The sequence below is a fragment of the Ricinus communis genome, chromosome 1 (genome assembly GCF_019578655.1).
Source record: "Ricinus communis isolate WT05 ecotype wild-type chromosome 1, ASM1957865v1, whole genome shotgun sequence".
In the NCBI taxonomy this organism is placed as follows: Eukaryota; Viridiplantae; Streptophyta; class Magnoliopsida; order Malpighiales; family Euphorbiaceae; genus Ricinus; species Ricinus communis.
This window is the reverse complement of record NC_063256.1, coordinates 2,594,202-2,614,450: the sequence shown is the minus strand read 5'-3', so window position 1 is coordinate 2,614,450 and position 20,249 is coordinate 2,594,202. Positions and strand designations below refer to the sequence as shown.

The window sequence follows — 20,249 nt, the reverse complement described above, 5'->3', positions numbered from 1 at the left end:
ATTAGTAATAATTTTTTTTTCATTTACTAATAACCAACAATTGGCGCGTTTGTACACGACCCAATTCCCTGCCTCTGAAAAATATGAAGTGTCCTCATGTGCCACAGGTTTCAATGCTTATGAATATATATATATAAAAATAGCATTCCTCTAAAAGAATTATTACTAAAATTTATTAAAAGTTAAAAGTATTCATACTTATGAAAATAAAATAATATTAAAAAATCTATAAAATTTAATTTTTTCAGTTTTCATTTAGATATATTTTGAAATACTTTTTATTATGTAAATTAATTACACTTTTAAATATGAATAAATAATATTTCTTAACGACGTTAGAAATAAATAGCAACATTTGGAATGAATGTAAAAGGGGCCAAAGTAAGTTGGAAAAAAATGGTTCAGGTTGTTTCTTCGATCCTTCACTCTTCACTTATTTGACTCGGATTTCTTTTTGAATCATTCTTCCCCCTGCCATCTCTATTACGCCATTGCCTTTCACGTTGACTTCTCAACTCTCTCTCTCTCTCTCTCTCTCTCTCTCTCTCGCTCTGTCTATACTTTAGAGACAATTGATATAAGAAGAATTTCAAGCCTTTTGAGTAGTATAATATATATATATATATATATATAGGAAAAAGAAAAAACACCATCCTTCTCTTCTCTGATTGTTTCAATCTTTATATCTTGTTTTTTTATCAATTCGACGCATACCTAGATAAGAGATAGAGAGTGAGATAATGGAATCTGATGATCAGTCATCTCATGTTAAAGTAGTTATAATTTCACTTCCACCACCAAATAACCCATCTTTAGGCAAAACAATCACTGCTTTTACACTCACTGATGATGATCATGATGCTACTTATCCACAATCTCACCAAAACCATGAACAAGAACCCTCTATAATCCAAACCCATCGAGAATCTCAACTTCCAGTTCAGTCTCCATCTCTACCACCACAGAACCCACAAATCCAATTCTCTTTCTCTGGTCTCTATTTTAGTACTCCAAGAAAGCTTTTGTTTCTTTTGTGCATCTCTCTTTTTGCTGTTATTGTTTATAGGTCCTTGTTTTCAAATACCCTTCTAGAATTAAAGGTTTCTGATGATGATAATGATGAAAAGACTAAATCTTTTATCTTCCCTTTGTATCATAAATTTGGCATTCGTGAGATTTCTCAGAGTAATCTTGAGCATAAATCTATTAGGTCTGTTTATAAGGAGAGCTTGGTGGCATCAGTTAATGATGATGATGTGATTGTTCCTAATAGAAACTATAAGTTGGCTTCTTCAAATGCTGCTGCTGTGGATTCTTCTTCCGTTTTTCCTGTTAGAGGCAATGTTTATCCAGATGGGTACGTATGTGTCCAGTTTATTCATTCATGATTGGATACATAGCAATTGAAAGAGAAAGAGAGCCAATTTTAACTTGAGAAGGAGCAGTTTTTAAAGGACTACTAAAGGTTCCTTTTGTTGGACCCTTTATATCTTTAACAAGCACCCTTTTTGGGCTTTCTGAAGGTGCTTTTTTTCTACAAAAAGTATATATATTTAGAGCCAATAGTTGCAACATACACAATGATAATTGATCTTGTTGTGGTACCTAGTGCTATGATCCAACTTTTAGTTAGCTCTTTTTCTTCTGTATTAAGTTGATTATTAGTTTTCTTGACTGGTACTTTACATAGAAGAACTTAAAACACCTCCTAATCTTCTGATTGAGGCATTCATGTCGCATAACCAGTGGAATATGTGCTGATAGTAAGTCTTTTAGCATGAACACCTATATTATGGCGCATATCTATTTGTGATAATATAGCTATCAAGTGCTGAAACTGCAAAAGTGCTTTACAGGAGTGGAATGCTGTGTCAATCAGTTTGTGCGCTTTGTCAGTAAAAATTCTGTGGTGTTTAGCTAGTAATCAAAGCTTATTTCATGATTACAAAGTTTCATGCATCACAGGAATTTAAAGAAGATGAGTGCTAGTCAATTTGCTTCTATTATTTTTTCAGCAGACACCATTTTTATATGCTTTCTAATGTGTTTTATATGCTTTCTAACGTATGTTTTGGAGAAGAAAAATTGAAGGTACTGTTTTCTGGAGTAATTTGTAATTGGGGCAGATGATAAGCAATTACAGTGAGCTTATGAGTGGACTGATTTGTTGGATTCTATTTTAGATCTATAAGAATGCCAGAAGATGGGATGCTGGAATTACCAAATGTGTTTCTAATTATATTTTTGGATTTCACTTGATCGAGATTGCAATTTTAATTTGTGAATTTGAGGTTAAATCTTATGATGCAGCTTTATAAGTTCTTTGAATGTGACATTTTTCCCTTAGAACTTGTGGATAGTTAAAATGGCGACCTGTGTGGTTTAAATGTGACTTGTGGAAAATGCTTACTGTAGGTAATGACTTGATAAAGACAAGTTTTAGGATGAGAAAGTGGTGTTGAACATGTAAGTGGGACCTAGAGACATGCAACATCTTTTTGCTTCATTTTTCTGTGGCCAGGATGCCACATCCCCTATATATTTCTTTGTTTGCAGTTTAGTTGTTGATATCTGGAGTCTTTCTGGGATTTTAAGGGATAGCTTTAGACACTGGGGTGAGAATGTTTAGCTCTAATCTTCTGTTGTTTATAATTTTCATGTGGAATATGTGAATAGTCAATTAGTTGAGGGGGCGGAGATACAAGTGGAGCTACTCAAGAAGAGAGGTTCTAGGGATCTTCTTTTTGGGTAATTCTTAGTGGAATACCATATTTTCTTGAGTTCCTGCTCAATCTTCTGTTGTTTATAATTTTCATGTGGAATATGTGAATAGTCAATTAGTTGAGGGGGTGGAGATACAAGTGGAGCTACTCAAGAAGAGAGGTTCTAGGGATCTTCTTTTTGGGTAATTCTTAGTGGAATACCATATTTTCTTGAGTTCCTGCTCAACCTTGAAATTAGTTTCTTGTTTTTGTTTTTCAAGCATCTCTCTCTCTCTCCAACACACACATGAAAAGAAAGAACCATTTCTTTCTATTTCTTTTTTTCGTGAAAATACTTTTTATTACCTATCAAAAGAAGCATCTTTGCAGTTTTTGTCTGACTGATGAACCCCATTGGGTTGATTTCTGAGCATAATGTAACTTTCTCTTGCTGGTTAGCTGTGAATGCGTATTGGAATTTGTCAATGCAATGGCTTAACTGGCGCTATCTCCTTTGGATGCATTAAAATTCTCATCAGTACTGATCCTATCCAAAATTTCTGTTTCTTATATACAGATTGTACTTCACATACATACTTGTTGGGAACCCTCCAAGACCTTACTATCTGGATATTGATACTGCAAGTGATTTAACATGGATTCAATGTGATGCTCCTTGCACTAGCTGTGCCAAGGTAACACCTAAATTGTTACTGGTCATTGAGCCAGTGGGTTATATATGGGACACATGGGCAACTAATTCCTTTATGATCTGACATGTATCCTCAGATTTTACATTCAATCTGTTTCTGATTGCTGTCATAACTGATATTGTACAACTTTTTCTTTAGCCCTTTCACTTCCATCGGCTATGTTTTGGTGAATACATCAGTGCCTGTGCCTTTTCTTGCTTTTATCTGTTTCCTTCCCTCCAACTCCCTGCCCCTCAAACATAAGAACAGAGAAGGGAAAAGAAAAAAATTAGAAGAATATGTGGATAAAAGTGGTACTTGCCACTGTCCATTTCATTATCTTCTTTGCATGTGAGAAATTTGGAAGACAAGCAGTTGCAGACTTGCAGTGGTTTAACTCTTGTCATAACTGTGACCTCTTACTGTTCTTGACTGTTGTTATAATAGTTGAGCAAAAGGAAGTTATTGTGCAGTTAGAGTGTTAGACATGCTTCTTCTAGTGGTACATATCCTATTATTCAAGTGTCAAATGACAAACTGCTATTTCCCTTGCACATCCTTACTATTGTACATCCGTAAAAGATAAGTTGTATCTACCAACGATAATTTACGGGTGAAATTTCAAGGTTTCATTAAATTTATGGAGATCAAGTTAATGTTCTATATGGTTGATGTAGGGAGCCAATGCTTTGTACAAGCCAAGAAGAGACAATATTGTTACACCAAAGGACTCATTATGTGTGGAACTTCACAGAAATCAAAAGGCAGGGTATTGTGAAACATGCCAACAATGTGATTATGAGATCGAATATGCTGATCATAGCTCATCAATGGGAGTTCTTGCAAGAGATGAACTTCACTTAACTATGGCAAATGGATCTTCAACTAATTTAAAATTTAATTTTGGGTAAATTTTCATTACTTGCCAATTTTCATTTCTTATATCTACTTAATTTGATTCCATAGTGTTGATACGTTCATTTATATTTTTCTGGAAGGTGTGCATATGATCAGCAAGGCTTACTTTTAAACACACTGGTGAAGACAGATGGAATTCTTGGACTGAGCAAAGCTAAAGTTAGTTTACCTTCTCAGTTGGCAAACCGCGGGATTATTAATAATGTGGTAGGTCATTGCCTTGCCAATGATGTAGTTGGTGGTGGTTACATGTTCTTAGGTGATGATTTTGTACCACGATGGGGCATGTCATGGGTTCCCATGCTCGACAGTCCATCCATGTGAGTAAATATATATGAAGATCATATTTTCTAACAATAATGATAATGATTTTAAACTCTAGAGTAATGTTTTTCTTTACTACAGAGAATGTTTCATGGCAGAAAATGCTATGACCGGATCAATCTGAAAATGGCAACCATTTTGGTTAAATATCATGTCATGTTTGATTGAAATTTTCGTAAGAGCACTTTCATTTAATCATTTTTTACCTAGCACTTAGTGAGCTGAAGGGGAGAAGAAGAAGCTCTGTACTTCATGTTTTCCTGTACAATTTTTAGTAAATGCAGCATGTTAAAATCTGCAATTTCAGTTTTAAATAGTGTGCTTGTATCCAAAAGCTTCCTGCAGTAGCAGTATTAGGAATGCAACCACCCATGTCTCCTTCCTGCTCATACTTTTCCAGCACCCTCCCATTATAATCCTTCTTCATTTTTCTTTTATCTGTACATTTGTGTGCATGTTTGATTTTATAAACCACTTAAAATGGTCTTGTACTAATTTGTTTTGCTCACTTTGATATTTTTTATCATCTTTGTTTTGTACATTTTCTTTCTCAGAGATTCATATCAGACACAGATTATGAAATTAAATTATGGAAGTGGCCCGCTCAGTTTAGGCGGGCAGGAGAGAAGAGTGAGAAGGATTGTGTTTGATAGTGGCAGTTCTTATACATACTTCACAAAAGAAGCATATTCTGAATTGGTTGCTTCTGTAAGTAATTTCATCACTGCTAATGCCACCAATTTCTTCTTTTACTGTTCCATTGAAGATTTTTCTGATTGTTATGCATTGATATAGCTTAAACAGGTTTCCGGAGAGGCACTTATCCAAGATACATCAGATCCAACATTGCCCTTCTGTTGGAGAGCAAAATTCCCAATCAGGTACAGCAGAAAATTAGATATATCTATAAACGTGATAGGACACTACAAAAGACTGTCTCCAAGCTTCTCTTAGCCAAGGTTTCAGTGTCTCTTCAAGATTGATTTTTCTTTTCTTTTCTTTTTCTCTATGTGCTTCCAGAAATGATAACTGAATGGCATCATATTAAAATGCCCAAGAGTAGCACATAGGGAAAATCACAGAATGGTATTTACTTTGAAAGTTATAACGCATATGATACTTACTGTAACCAGAGGTTTCAAATGCATGCAGATCTGTTATAGATGTTAAGCAATACTTCAAGACTTTAACCCTTCAATTTGGAAGCAAATGGTGGATTATCTCGACTAAGTTTCGGATTCCTCCAGAAGGCTATTTAATCATCAGTGTAAGGTTGCTCTTAACTATGAAGCTCACACAGTGTACATTGTATAGAAGATGGATGGTTTGTGTAATGAGATCACTGTTGGTTTGTTGCAGAATAAAGGCAATGTGTGCCTGGGCATTCTTGACGGTAGCGATGTGCATGATGGATCATCAATTATACTTGGAGGTATATTTGCTTATAAAATTTTATAATAAGCTCCGAGCTTTTAAGAAACCTCTCACATGGATTCTATTCAGTCCAGTTTACTTCGTATCGACTCCTTGCAGATATATCATTGCGGGGGCAGTTGATCATATATGACAATGTCAACAACAAAATTGGGTGGACACAATCAGATTGTATCAAGCCTAAAACATTTAGCACCCTCCCATTCTTCCAGGGATAGTTTTTAGTACAAAACTAGATGTTATTGTACATCATTACTTCAGTTCTGTAAATTATCTCTACTTGATGAGGTCATTTGTTTATACTATTAATAGTTTTGATAAAATATATACATATATATGTTCATTATCCAACGCCAATCCACTTCAGTTCATTGATTGTAGTCAAACAATGAATTCAGTTATATAAATGATTTTTGTTAAAATCATGCTTTAAGCAACTAATTTTTACATGTAAAAAATGAATAATTTACAATAATGATATTCTTTAAAAGATAAATATGGCATAAAAGATTGATTCGTGTTTGAAAAAGAAATAAAAAAATAATTGTTACGAGAACATACATTTGAAAGCTATTTAATGAATCCGAATATAGTACTTATAAGGATGTGAAATTAAAATGTGATTTTCCATGTAAATTAAAAATAAAACGATAATATAATTATATGGTTATTTTACATACTTCTAGAAAAACATTACCTTTGCTGGAGAGTGACACGCATTCCCATCTCTGCCTTGTGCTTCCAACTATTCCAAAGGGAGGGGGCCAACAATTTCGAACCAAAGATATCATATTTTTAATTTCCCCCAATTAGCAGCAGCTCCTATCAGATAGATTACTGCAACTCTTTTTTCTTTAAATGGTTAACTAAACTTGCCAAACAAATTTGATAAATAGAAAAACTGGATATGCCATTAGCACGACATGATACAGACTGATATGTTTTCAAGAGACCGTCCAAGGGAAAAAGATTGTCTCAGTGGAAGAAAACTTCACACCGTTAGTAAGGAATTACACACGCCAGTAAGATAGATTGAACTGAACTGAAGAGGGAAAGAAGAGAAGACAAAGAATTCCTAATTACAACAAAATTCAATCTAGCTAGACATCATGACCTGATCACTCGATTGTAGTGCTTGGGTAGCAAAGAATCTCACATCAACATCTGGGTCCTCACTCAGCTCAACCAGACATGGACGAATTGTCTTCTCCACCACCTGCAGCGTTCATAAACCAGTGTCAGTTCCCAATTAGCCCGCAAGAGTATGAGGTGGAATAAATCGAGTATGCTAAACTGCAGCCCTGTTAAAATATTCTGAACTTTATGTAGCCTCATGATGATGTTTAAATAAATAAATATGAAAATAAAATTTTTAAAAAAAACCCTAGTCTTATCATCAAGAAAGAAGTTTTAAGCACCAAATCATGGTAAATTTTGTTGTGCGCTGAACAAATGCACACTTACATTAACATCACATGTCATCGCCAGTGCTTCCAGGCATAAATGTTAAATAAATTGAGAAAAGTACTCACCGAATGATCAACTATGGGGATAAGCAATTGCAACACCTTAGCCACATTAAATTTGATGTTGGGTACCCTGTAACATGCAATTCTCAGCTCCACAACCTACATAGTGACAAAGATCTTATTGCTTATAGTCAAGTTTTGAAATCGAGCTGCTTTACCTATCTTTTGATGCAGTGACGACAACAGGAAGAAGTGAGGAACAAGTAATTTCCGAGCCCACAACAGGAGCAAGCAGAGAAATTGCATGTAGAATGGTCATTCGATACAGATAGTGAGGGTTGTTAATCATATCCAGAACCTGTCAACAGTTTACCAAGTAGTTGAGAAGATATAGTCCAAAAGAAAATGGAAAAGGAAAAGAAAAATCAAGAAATTAAAATTCTATAGATGGAGGCTAATGGAACCTTTCCATGTAGCCTAATAGTTTTACTCTGTCCCATTCTATCTCTATTCCCAATCTTTGCCTATTCCACACGAGCTTTCCAAGGAGCATAAAATGAATAGAGCTGATTCAACTATTCAAATTTCAAGCTTGGTCAGATCATTTCCTGCCAGACTTGAACTCTGCTAAGGCCATTATGTTTGAATCGAGCTCAAAATGTTATACCTCACAGGGGCAGGTTAAGGGGGGTAATTCCATTTACAGGAGGCATCCCCTCTCCAATATCAATTCAAGCACCGTGAGATTTGTATCCCACATAAACTAATGGAATAGCAAATATGACCTTATTGTCCTCCTCTGAAGAATAATCACAAGCAAAAACATTGTGATACAGCTGAACAAACCTGAGGAACTATGTGCTGCATTGCCCAGTCTGGACCGAATTCTTCTGCAAGGCGCTTCACATTATTAGCAGCTGCATCACGAATTGAGTAAACCTACAATTTAGCCAATACAGTTAGCAAAAGCACAAAAAGAAAAACACAGCATAAAGATGCTAATTACTGAGTTCCGCAAGATGCTTGGTTAAGCTAACAGAAGTTGCAAAAACAACCTACAACCTTGCTTTGGGAGGGGTTGATAATGAAAAGTGATGAAGCTTCACAAACCTTGTCTTTTAACCATTGCATGCACAGAGCACCGAGCTTATCATCAAAAAATCCTACGCCCAACTGACTAGCCAATAAGGGTATGTATTCTATTATTGCAAGTCTGACCCTCCAGTGTCTATCCTCTGCAAGCTCTACAATTGCTGGCAACAGGGACTGGGAAAGTAAATCAATTCCAATGACCTGGAAATTCATATGGCATGTCAGCAATATAACTAAGGTAAGCAATCGGCGTAATGAATAATGACTGCAAAGAAAACTGCCAGCAGGAATTGAAGATCTAGCATGATTTTTTTAATTCACATGGTCGGTCCCTAATTAAGCCTGTAGACCTCCAATGTGAGAGAAGGAACTTGTGCAATACATGGCTAATAAAAAGTTTCGGATGAGAATTTAACATCTAGACTTGCATACAGCTGGTTTCCTACCCCACAGATTTCATACACAGTTTCACAAGAAAGTTAACCTAAGTGCTAATGTCTAAAAATACTCCTAAGCAACCAGCATATCTTGTAAGGAATCACATGTCATATATATTTTCCCCTAGTGCTGAAATTATAAATCAACTCATTATTTGACATGAATCCTGCCGACTTAACGCTTCAATGGAAGAGCAAACATGAAAGAAATGAAGGGGCTACTTTTTCTTCACCAGAACAGAATACATGGAATGAAAACCATCAAATTCGAGACCAAGAAACCAGAAATTGTTGGAAACCATGACAAGAATTCAAACTAAATATCCAAAACATTTTTTATCGTCTCATCCATAGATGCTGTTCATGGTTTCAGTACCACTACTCAAACGAAGAGGGTGAAAAGAACTGAAGAAAAGATACAACTGCATTCATCAAGATGTTCCTTAACAGATGAAGTTAGAAAGGATCAATTCAAGAATTTGTACGAACCTGATTGACTTGATCAAGCTTGCTAATAATATTAAGACGAACATCGGGAAATTCATCTTTCAAAAGAGAGAGAAAGATGGGCAGCAGTTGCTCTATCGTTGCATCCTGTAAACCATCAATATAAAATGTCATATACGGGAAGTGAAACAATGATTCTCTTCAAGGATGAAGCAAGTTGGGTTGCAATAAATCATTATATCAGAGATCCGGCAAATCAATCAAAAGCAGTATAAAGAGAGAGTTGCCTCGTCGTGTGCAGATATCATCACCAAAGACACAAAATACAGATATATCTGCAGGCATGTCCGCTGTAGGTGGCTATATAAGGATTTATAACAGATTGCAAAAGAAAACCTAGCAGTGATAAATAGTATTAGATGTTAAGAATCGTAACAGGAACTGAGAATGAGACTGCCCTGACATTGTCCACTTGCAAGAACACATAATAATAGTACCCTCTTTCTGGATAAGCAGTTAATGCATAAAAAAAGAAAAGAGAAGAATAAAGATACAAGCAACAAACTGTAGAAGCAACAAGCCATGTGTCAAAGAACCAAATGAGCACAAACCATTTACAAGAAAACAAAACTTCAAAACTATAATACATTAGAACTAAAATAAGATCACAAGATGTTCATGCAACTCAGAATAATGCAGTTGCCTGCAAAAAAGTTAGTATTTTATATCATTCACGGTTTGAGACAAACAGAATAGTTTACTTCTGTGGAAATGCAACTCCCTTATTCCCTTCAAGTTAGAATAACAATGTAATTACAGAGACAGTATACTTACCTTTCCCAAAACTGGTGCCATTCCCATTATAACTGAAGCCAAAGCTGAACGTACATGTTGGGATGAGTCTGTGGACAAGTCCTACAGCAGGCAAACTTAACAAGGTCAGGTATCATTAGAGATGGTACACTTGAACTGTACCAGAACTAAATCACAATGGTTTAATTAAACAAGAAACTTGCTTGAAATAGGTAACCATTTCACGAGCATGAATACCTTCACACAAGGAAGAATACGCTGGATCGCAAGTTCTGGATTCAAAATTCGGCAAAATTTAGTTACTTTGCCAGCAGCAGCTATACGAACTTCAGCTTCATTATCACAAAGTAGCCGGACATATGCAGGAACAAGATCTGACCTAAAATATATCATCATACCAGCAAATTAGGATTCAAGCAACAAGTACTTTCACAATCATAGAAGATCCATAATATGTTGAGGATTTTTTATTGATTGTATAAAAACACACGCAAAAGTCTACTATATGGCACAAAAGTAATTACCTGGTGGGCTCAGGGCCAACAGCTTCACATAGCTCATACAATTGGTTTGCAACCATGTAACGGACACGCCAAGACTTATCCTGGTCAGATCAAATTTTGCATAATGTGCTATGGTCAAATCCTAATGATTAAGCAAAATATCATTCTAGGAATAATAAAACATGAAAAGGAAGCAACTCTCCCTTTGCACATTATACATCTAGGAAGAAGATAACTAAATACTTTTTCTAGAATTAATTTGCACTAAATTCAACCCAATAAGAAAATGAAACATAAACTTATCAAGACAATAAAGAATTCTATTTAAGCAAACAAATAAAAAGCCAAAACATGGCTTACCTGCGAGAAATTGGCTATGACAGGGAGAATATGTGCCACGCAATCTTGGGGTTCCAACAACTTGCCTAAAGCTGCACAACCCTCTACAGCCAATAGTCGAACAGAATCTTGATCTGAAATGAAGATAAATCAAAGACTCAGACATACTTCACCATTTAAAAAAGAATTAATGCAGTAATGTCGGATATGCTTAAAATAAACCTAAAGAAGGCTTCTTTTGTCTCTATAATGATAAATAAATATAATAAATAGATAAAAACAAACAGATTATGATTTTCAAGCAATTAGAATTTACTTAGCTTTTCATTCATGTATTCCAAAATACAAACATTGGGAAGAGAAAAACTAAAACAATTGCATAGAAGTGCACAAGTATAAAATAATCAACGGGGGGCAGAGACAATTACACGCAAAATGCAGGTAGCTATTTCATGCAAATTACTAACAAGTGGATACTTTTTAAATATAAAGACAACTACACTCATTTTAAAGAAAGTGTTTAATAAATGCTGACAAGATTAAATTTCATCATCTTTCTGAGGACAGTATAGTGTAGCATGAAGGCTAGCTCTGTTAGGTTATTGCAAACAAAAGGAAAACGGGGGAACTTTTTGAACTGCTGGTAGAAGAATAGTACAACTTCTGAAATAGAGATAACTCTATTCTCTAAATAAAAAGGCATGCCACTTAAAAGTCTAGAGAAGAGTTTTGGAATAAGCAAAATGTAAGATGCAGCTTGTCCTTTTCAAAGTAAAATTGTGGGCGCATCTTTCAATGATAATCAAAGAACAAAAAATGTATGCATATGACTATAAATATGATAGTGGTAACTATCAAGGAAAAAAAAAAGCATCATGAGGTAATGCAATACCATCTTGCGTCAAATCCTCAAATATGGACATGATATCAGCCTTCAAATGGGCAGGCTCAACAGTAGCAGCAAATTTTCCTAGGTTTGTTGCAGCAGATCTTCGAACCATGGGCATGTCATCTTGACATAACTGACTGTATATTGTTCGTAATTCAGTTTTTATTGTCTCAGGGGCACTTGTATATGCAATATGAAACAAGCCACACGACGAAACTCGAGCAGTAAACCATTCACCAGCAGCCAGTCTCTGAACATTACAAACTATAAATGAAAGTGGAGAAAATAGACCAACAGAATATTTTACAACCATACTATGTAATAGCAGCAGCAGATTATTAACGATAAAATGAGGTAAATGGCAGGCACATTAAATGGTGACAGGAATGGACAGATGAAAAATCATATAGCATTAAAGTGGTATGTAATACCTTCACTAGTGGTATAAAATACTCAACCAAGTCCTGCTCCCTCATCTGTGCCCCAATTCTACATAAGGACTCCACTGCTTTGTCTCTCACACAAGTTTCCTCAACAGTGCACAAAGTCTCTAGTGGTGGAAGCAAAACATTGGCATGTTCCACGCCGCCAACATAAGGAATAAAGACCCCCAATTCTTCTGCCATTGCAAGAAGCACTTCATCATCATCATCGTTGTTCTCACTTAAGAAAGGAATCAATTCCTTTCGCGTTCTTTCCTCCCCAAGTGCACGTGCAATTGTAGAAAGCCTTCTGATTGAGTTCAACCGGAGTTGAATGTCCTCATTTTTTAGCTCATCTATAAGAACAGCGATTGGGTATAAAGGCTCATCAACTGTTGCCATATTCACTCTTTAGCTCTTGCAGCTACAAACATAGAAACAAAATTGTTAACAGCAAATAAATCAATGTTAAATAGACATTTACAAATGACACATGCAATATAATTAAAGTTTGGATACCCCCCCTGGCATGCTGAGCAATGCAGGAAAAACTAGTGTGTAAGATGTTAATTTTATGGGACAATAAATCTAACTTAGCCTGACTAAACTACTCAAACAAACTTGGATTTCATTTGAAGGCCTAAGGAGAAAAAGAGGGAAAAAAAAAAGAACAAAAAACTTAAGCAGCTTTTACAATTATATCCATATCTTCTGATTTTACTAACATATTTTAGTTAGCAGTGTGATTGTATCCTTTAATATGATTCCGTTCAAAATAGCCATTAATTTGTTAAGGTGGATGATAGCACAGAATTGCGGGCCCATTCTGTGTTAAAAAACAACCGACACCATGCATTACCCCCTCTATTACAGCACATTTAGTCCACCAATCATCTATGCCACTGCCAAATAAAAAATCCATTGCCATATCTTATATGCTATTTGGGGATAAAGAGCATACTAAATATCTCTCTTAGCACAGTATATGGGTTTCCTGGCACTTGATTAACATCAAAGCCACCAATCTAATAGCAAAAAAAAATATATATATTGCCCCGACATAGCCAATGTACTAAAGAAAAAATGCACTCTCCTCTCACATGCATGTGGGTAAAACTCAATTGCACATCTTTCATGTGGATCCTACATGAATATTAGAGAAAAGTTCTCCATTTTTAAGTGCACCAAAATGCATCTTCAATTATGTTTTTTTTTTTAACACAAAAAAGAAGGCAGCAAATAACTATTCACTAATCACAAATAACCTCCATAATCAAACATGATCAAAGATATTGAATGATAAAATGCTCTAACACAAGAGTAACATGATAACTGATATTCAACGTCAGAATTGATAGACCTAATAACTAAATAAACAAATAAATGATAATTGGAGTTTTGTAGGGTTAAGATCTGGAATTCGACAATTTAAATGGCTCCAATTGAAATCAGAAATACCTTCAAGAAAATGGAGAGAGAGAGAGAGAGAGGTTCGTTCTCGGAGCTCGATCTGTAAAGACACTTGTTCTTGCAAACAGACAGATCCTCTTGGTGTCAATAGAGAGATCCAAAGCATTTACTTTTTCTTTTTTACCCTGAATTTTGCTCTTAATTTTAGGGTTTGGGTTTATTTTGCGAGAACTTCAGATCTTTTGGTCGGCCCGTATTCTTAGCCCATTTTCTATGGATTTTCCTTTTTTCTCTTTTATTATTTCTACTTACATGGTCATAGCTTCCTTATCCGAACCATTAAATTATATTTTAAATTTAATCTTCTATGCTAATTAGCTGGTTAATAAGTTAGTCGTTTGATTTTTCTTTTATCAATTCGTTCAGTTTTTCAATTCAATTTGTTCAATATTCCTTATTTCTTTTCATTAGAGAAGTATTAAAAAGTTTCTCTATATTACATTTCTATTACATCTTAATTTTAAATTGATAAAAAATTAATTTATATAAAATAAAAATTATAATCAAAATAGCACATAACCAACCAACCGACAGTCAATATATATAAAGATAGGTATTAAATACAAGTGCAAATATAAAACTTTGCCACATAGGCCTAATTATTAATTAAATCTTGAATTCTATACTTTTTAACAATTTTATTTAATTATTTTAAAATTTTAAATAATTATATTTTTAAAAATATTTTTTGATAACAATTTTAAAATATTATAAAAAAATGACATGAAAAGTCAATTTTACTTATTAATAAAAAGTTAGTGAGTTAATAAAAATTTGTTGCATTTAGATGTAAAATATGTGAGATAATATATGTACATGAAATTTTTAATGGTAATGTTATTAAATATAAGATAACTATTTTTTGTTGATTTATAATTATTATTATTATTATTATTTTAATAAGTATAATCGATTTCTTGCATAATTTTTTTACTGAGAAACTATAAAAATTATCATCAGAAAGTGTTTTTTAAAATAAATTAAATTATTTTAAAATCTTGAAACAATTTGATAAAACTGTTAAAAAGTGTAAGGTTTAGGATTTAGTTTGTAATTAGTTCTAAGTGAGAAATACTAGCATGGTATTATCAAAAAGACTTTGAATTTTATCATGTGTAAAATTATTATATGGTATTGTTATCAATATAATTAGGATATTAATTAATAAGTTAGCTTCAAGTTAAATAATGATTATAATTTTAAAAATTAATATTATATTATTGTAATACTAATTATTCTACTTTAAAATATTTTTGAAAAAATTATTAAAATATATTTATATTATTATTATTATTATTATTATTATTATTATAAATCTAATTTATGATAATTTCAAGCAATTAATTGAAGATTATGATTATCTTAAAATAAAATAAAAAAATTTACAATATTAACACGTGAATCCTAGACTACTTCAATTGTTGGCAATTAAATAAGTAAATAACTCATTTAATTCAAAGGTCATACTTAAATTTAAAAAATTATATTTACTTTTGAAAATAAACATTCTCAATGCTCATGTCTCACACGTAAATATTGTAAATTTTATTAAGTTAAAAAGTTTTTTTCATTAATCTACTTCAAATTTTTATTAATTTTTATATATATTTTAGTCATATTTTAAATATATAATTTTTATAAAATAAAATTAATATTATATTTTTAGAAAATATTTATAATTAAAATAATAATAATAAACGTTCAAATAAAAGATTAGTTATATAAATAATAATATTATGCCAGTATTTTGAACACATAGAAATGTCCTAAAAATATGTTTAAACACTTACAAAGCTCAACCTTAAAATAAAATATGTATAAATTATAAATGAAATATTAAGATAGAATTTGATATTTTATTAATTATTAGTTAAATGTATATGATTAATGTTAAAATACAATTAATATACTTCTTTAAATTATATTTTTATTAAAAAGTAACTTATTAATTATTTTATAATTATATTTATATGAATTAACATTAAAAATATGATAAATATATCCTTTAAAGATTATTTTACAAATAAATAAAAGCTTAATGACTAAAATTTCATTTCTCCATAAAATACGTTAGACAAAAATTTCAAGCTTTTGTTTAATAAATATCAAGATTTTAACTAAATGTTTGTCCGTCTAAACATATGCTCTTAAGAGGTAAAATTTTTAAGTTTAAGTGCGTAAATCTATACTAAATTAGTTATTTTTTTTATAATAAATGTAAATAAATAATTATTTTTACTGCGTAGTTTTAAAATGAAAAATTGACTTCATTAGTGAAAATGTATATAATAAAACTTGTCTACAGTCATACACTTGAAACCAAATAAAATTTATTATTATTAAGAGATTATAATTTAATGAAGGTTTGAATACTAAACTTTTTCTTTAGACTTAATACTTGATTTTGTTGGTAAATTGATAAAAACTAGAAATAAAATAAGTAAATATCATATATCATATTATATAAATAAAATTAATAAAATAAAATGATATTATAATAAGATAAAATATAATAAAATATCTATTTTTTAAAGTTATATATATATATAAATAATAGAGAAATATTTTTTAAAATTAGAACTTAAAAAATTTATAACTTATTATAATAGATAATTTATTCTTATTTATAATTTATTTAAATTTGAACCATAATTTTTTTTTATTATATAGAGATTAATTTTATATAAAATATTAGTATAAAAAAGTTTAAATGTATTTATATTAAACAAATAGTCGGTCATCATAGTAGGATTTATGTACTCATGAAGCAAAGCAACAATGTAAAATGTAAACCCATTTTCCCATGCCATCCGGGTTGATAGAAACTTATAACCAGACTTGTAAACATTTCATCTGATGGATGAACATCCTGCCTAATTCCACCCTTTGACAATCTATTCAGGCCGTGATTTTCTATTTCAACTTTCTTTCTTTTTTTGTTGGTTTAAGTCCTTTCTTTCCTTGGACAACTTATTATTTCCAACAAAAAGCTTCTTTATATTATTGCGACAAGTATTATTTCACAGAAAAGAAAGTGATTAGGGTGTAAAATGCACCCACCACCACCTTACTTTTTTCATTTCACTTGTTTCCGCTAAAAGAAACTTTAAATCTCTGCGTTGTGGATTCAATATTTGAACTATTTATCGAAAATAGCTAATGAGTTCAATGTCTTTCTGAAGAATTTCATAATATAAATCTATGTCTTAATTTATTAATAAAGTGAGATCGTTTTAATGGTGGATGTGAGAATTCAAGTTTCATTGATTAAAAGGAAATGCAAATGAAGGAGAGTTAGGAAGAATTTTTCAATCAGTCACCCAAAGGAGTTATGACATCCCTCTCTCACTATCCTGACTTAACGAGGCAGACACTTATAGTAGTAGGTCGTAAGTTGTCTTTCCCACATTAACTCTATCCGATACCTATTCCAGGGAAAAACAATCTAAGATGTTAGCACTTAGCACCCTGTTTCACTTTGATTCATTCTTTGCTTATTCTGAAAATAGAAGTAAACAAGATTCAAGAATAGTAACCATGACAGTCCATCAGGAATCCAGGAGAGCCATTTGCAGCCCCACCCCCAACAACGAGATTCTTAGACAAAAAGAAAGGTATACAATATCAACAACCAGAATTAAACAAATAATTATAGCTATGTACTTTTCTTTTACGTATCCCCGTTACATCAGGGAAGGATGAAGGAATCAAAGATTTAAGAAGGTTGAACTTGGACCCCACGTTGGACCATTATCGATGATACTCTCAGATCTCCATCTCCATTCCATGCATCCTCAACTTAAAGTAAATAATTACAATATTTTAGAATTGGACAAAATTATCAGGAAGCTGTTTTGGGAACAAATGTTTGCCTGCAATTCGATGTATGGTATCATCGATCTTTCTTTTTAGCGTCATTTACTTCCTTGCACAAGAAGTTTTTGTCAATTTATATTGATCCTGCACCCAAATCAACAAATATACATCAGCAAGGTCAATCCACAGATCACTATATATAGTTACTTCGGATAAACAAACGGAGATTTGTCAAAAAGAGAGACCTGATGAGGGATGAAGCAAATAAAATTGGGTATGATTGATGATGATACTAAAATATGAAAGAATCCAAATTCCTAACGATAAAATCAGATTTCAGGTCTTGACAGGAATTCTACTGTTGGCATTGACACCAACGGATCAACGTACGCAATCATCAACCTCCTAAAAGAAGAGACACCTTATGTCATAGGGTTGGACTTTCAGCGGCTACATCAGTTTTCTTGCACTTAATCAATCTGATACGTTAACGTTTGCATCCACCTGTTCAGCTCGAATGTAAGAGGGAAGAGCAGAACACCTCTTAGATGTTCCAAATTAGAATTTGGACCATTTTAAATGTTAATAACTAAATCTCTGTCATTATTAGCAGGGTACAAGGCCCAGTAAACCTAGGGAACCAATTTGAAATTTCCAATATTTCCCATTCAAAATGATCAAGGTATCATAGCACACTCATTATAAAATATAACCCAATAATTAAAAAAGGAAAAGAAGGAAAATTTGGAAACAAGTTACCATTTGAGTGTGTGGATACTGCATTTAGGCATATCATCGCCATCAATCTGCTTCAATGTAATACCATCACACGACACATCCACCCCTAACATCCCAATCTCCAACCCTTGAACATCCACTCCAACTTTAGTCGTAACCTGAACATTCACCACCAATTTTCTACTTTTGAACTGAGACTTAAGCCTGGACCCAACACCATCCTCAATCAGCTCATTCTTCACACTCATCTGAATCTTGAAACTGGTGGTGTTCTTTTTATCCTGAAGGAATCCAGGTAAACTCATGGAACCCAATTGAGTCCCCTGATCCTGACCGAGTGTCATTTGGACCTGAGACTCACTGTATCGATACGTTAACTTAGAATTGGGATTCCTGACCTCTACTCTTGCCACAGTGGCAGCATTGAGATAAGTTCCGTCGGGTTTAGTAGTGACGCGAAAGGAAGAAATCTTGAATGACTGAAGGTGGAAAACGGGGAGTTTTGGATCGAACCATAGGTAGAAAACGCCGCCGAGGATGAAGAGAATTAATAAGACGGTGAATGAGATAATTACAAGAATGCGGCAGCACATACCACCGTAATTCTTGCGTCTTTTTCTCGGTTGGAATGAAGGTGGCAAGGCGGCCTTTCGCAACGGTGGCGGCGGTCTTGGAACTGGTTTGCTTGGGTCTCTGAAACCTGGCGGTTTTTGGAGAATCGGTTTCATTGCCTGCTCCTGTGCTGCCATATTATGCGATGTTTGTAAGTTTTTTTGGAAAAATTCAGGCTAATTCTGAAATTTAAAAAAGTGGATCCAGGGAGAAATGAGATGAGAGATTAAAGAAAGGGAAACTGGAGACGATGATAATGGAATCGAATCGGGATGTAATAATATGAAGTGAGAGATTGAGGAATTGTCTCTTTATGGAAGGGAAGGGAAGCTTGGCAGTGGCAGAAATTCAGTTGGCGAGATTCACGCGCGGCGTCCACTTGCTGACATGGCGGGAAATGTTTTGGCAGTTTTTGCATTCTATCGCCTACTTTTTCAGGGAATAATTTATTCCCAAATGTATTACGTCAGTAGATAAATGGTTTAAAGCAATAAAATATAATTGAAAAATTTAGATATTGTAACCGGAAACTCAGTCAATTGTTAGGAAGAAAACATTTCTAATTCTATACCTGTTTTCTCTTTTGTTTTTTAAATTATACATTAAATACTTTTATCAATTTCGACACCTTATTCATGTAATTCATTTTCAATTTGTGTTCATATTATAAAGCAGCAAGGGCAAACTTGGAAGGTTAACAGTGATATTTCCTTTTTCCTTTGCATGTATTTGGCAAGCTTTTTCACCCTGTGTGTGCCTTATAAAATCACGTGACATTGCTTATCTTAGAAAGAACCAATCAGATTCATGTACATGGTTTGTTCCTTGTACGCAGCTAAGTAAGATTTGCTCATTTTATTTAGAATGTTATTATGAATCTAATGAGGATTATCTATTTCCTACTATAGAAAAGCTGTTTAGATAATACTAATCCATTTAATTATAAATAACAAAAATTTAAAATCTTGCTCGAATTGAATTGAGACAGGCAATATCCTGTCAGCTATTACAATTATTCACCAAAGAGCAGCAGTACAGAAAATATAAAGGAATAGGTGGTTTTGTATTTGTGAGGAGGGGCATATTTTGGAATGCGTCCAAGGAATGAGTTGAATGCTGCATGTTCGTCCAC

The 20,249-nt window shown here is 33.2% G+C and overlaps 3 protein-coding genes across 6 annotated transcripts; 1 reads left to right on the top strand and 2 right to left on the bottom strand.

Moving 5' to 3' along the window:
- Positions 1 to 455: 455 nt before the first annotated feature.
- Positions 456 to 6,421, top strand: LOC8286725 (aspartyl protease APCB1). Of its 3 annotated transcripts, none has more exons than XM_015729076.3 (9): positions 456 to 1,357; positions 3,280 to 3,397; positions 4,072 to 4,301; positions 4,393 to 4,632; positions 5,191 to 5,344; positions 5,432 to 5,517; positions 5,789 to 5,908; positions 5,996 to 6,068; positions 6,170 to 6,421. In XM_015729076.3, the coding sequence occupies exons 1-9, from the start codon at positions 741 to 743 to the stop codon at positions 6,191 to 6,193; spliced, it is 1,662 nt and encodes a 553-aa protein (XP_015584562.1). In that variant the 5' UTR covers positions 456 to 740; the 3' UTR covers positions 6,194 to 6,421. The 3 variants fall into 3 exon arrangements, with proteins under 3 accessions (XP_015584562.1, XP_048226830.1, XP_002511959.1); XM_048370873.1 differs by having other exon boundaries at positions 458 to 1,357; positions 5,441 to 5,517; positions 5,789 to 5,903; XM_002511913.4 differs by having other exon boundaries at positions 463 to 1,357; positions 5,789 to 5,903.
- Positions 6,422 to 6,954: 533 nt separating this feature from the next.
- On the bottom strand, positions 6,955 to 14,134 carry LOC8286724 (serine/threonine-protein phosphatase 2A 65 kDa regulatory subunit A beta isoform). Its single transcript, XM_002511912.4, has 13 exons — positions 13,940 to 14,134; positions 12,491 to 12,905; positions 12,063 to 12,309; positions 11,192 to 11,304; positions 10,853 to 10,932; positions 10,566 to 10,707; positions 10,350 to 10,430; positions 9,558 to 9,662; positions 8,650 to 8,832; positions 8,386 to 8,478; positions 7,758 to 7,897; positions 7,603 to 7,669; positions 6,955 to 7,286 (listed from the first exon to the last, which is right to left on the bottom strand). Exons 2-13 carry the CDS (start codon positions 12,881 to 12,883, stop codon positions 7,167 to 7,169), a joined length of 1,764 nt encoding a protein of 587 aa, XP_002511958.1. The 5' UTR covers positions 12,884 to 12,905; positions 13,940 to 14,134; the 3' UTR covers positions 6,955 to 7,166.
- A 3,365-nt stretch (positions 14,135 to 17,499) lies between these two features.
- LOC8286723 lies at positions 17,500 to 19,471 on the bottom strand. Of its 2 annotated transcripts, none has more exons than XM_002511911.4 (2): positions 18,527 to 19,444; positions 17,500 to 17,911 (listed from the first exon to the last, which is right to left on the bottom strand). In XM_002511911.4, exons 1-2 carry the CDS (start codon positions 19,252 to 19,254, stop codon positions 17,896 to 17,898), a joined length of 744 nt encoding a protein of 247 aa, XP_002511957.2. In that variant the 5' UTR covers positions 19,255 to 19,444; the 3' UTR covers positions 17,500 to 17,895. The 2 variants fall into 2 exon arrangements, with proteins under 2 accessions (XP_002511957.2, XP_048228074.1); XM_048372117.1 differs by having other exon boundaries at positions 17,809 to 18,271; positions 18,527 to 19,471.
- Between the last annotated feature and the right edge of the window lie 778 nt (positions 19,472 to 20,249).

Excerpts from the sequence above, each read along its gene's own strand:
- LOC8286725 (XM_002511913.4), top strand. The coding sequence starts at position 741 with ATGGAATCTGATGATCAGTCATCTCATGTTAAAGTAGTTATAATTTCA. Across the intron at positions 1,358-3,279 it reads GGCAATGTTTATCCAGATGG|ATTGTACTTCACATACATAC; the intron begins GTACGTATGTGT and ends TCTTATATACAG. Across the intron at positions 5,904-5,995 it reads AAGGCTATTTAATCATCAGT|AATAAAGGCAATGTGTGCCT; the intron begins GTAAGGTTGCTC and ends GGTTTGTTGCAG.
- LOC8286724 (XM_002511912.4), bottom strand. The coding sequence starts at position 12,883 with ATGGCAACAGTTGATGAGCCTTTATACCCAATCGCTGTTCTTATAGAT. Across the intron at positions 10,431-10,565 it reads GTATTCTTCCTTGTGTGAAG|GACTTGTCCACAGACTCATC; the intron begins GTATTCATGCTC and ends TGCCTGCTGTAG. Across the intron at positions 8,479-8,649 it reads TGCAATGGTTAAAAGACAAG|GTTTACTCAATTCGTGATGC; the intron begins GTTTGTGAAGCT and ends GCTAAATTGTAG.
- LOC8286723 (XM_048372117.1), bottom strand. The coding sequence starts at position 19,254 with ATGGCAGCACAGGAGCAGGCAATGAAACCGATTCTCCAAAAACCGCCA. Across the intron at positions 18,272-18,526 it reads AGTATCCACACACTCAAATG|GTGGATGCAAACGTTAACGT; the intron begins GTAACTTGTTTC and ends CGAGCTGAACAG.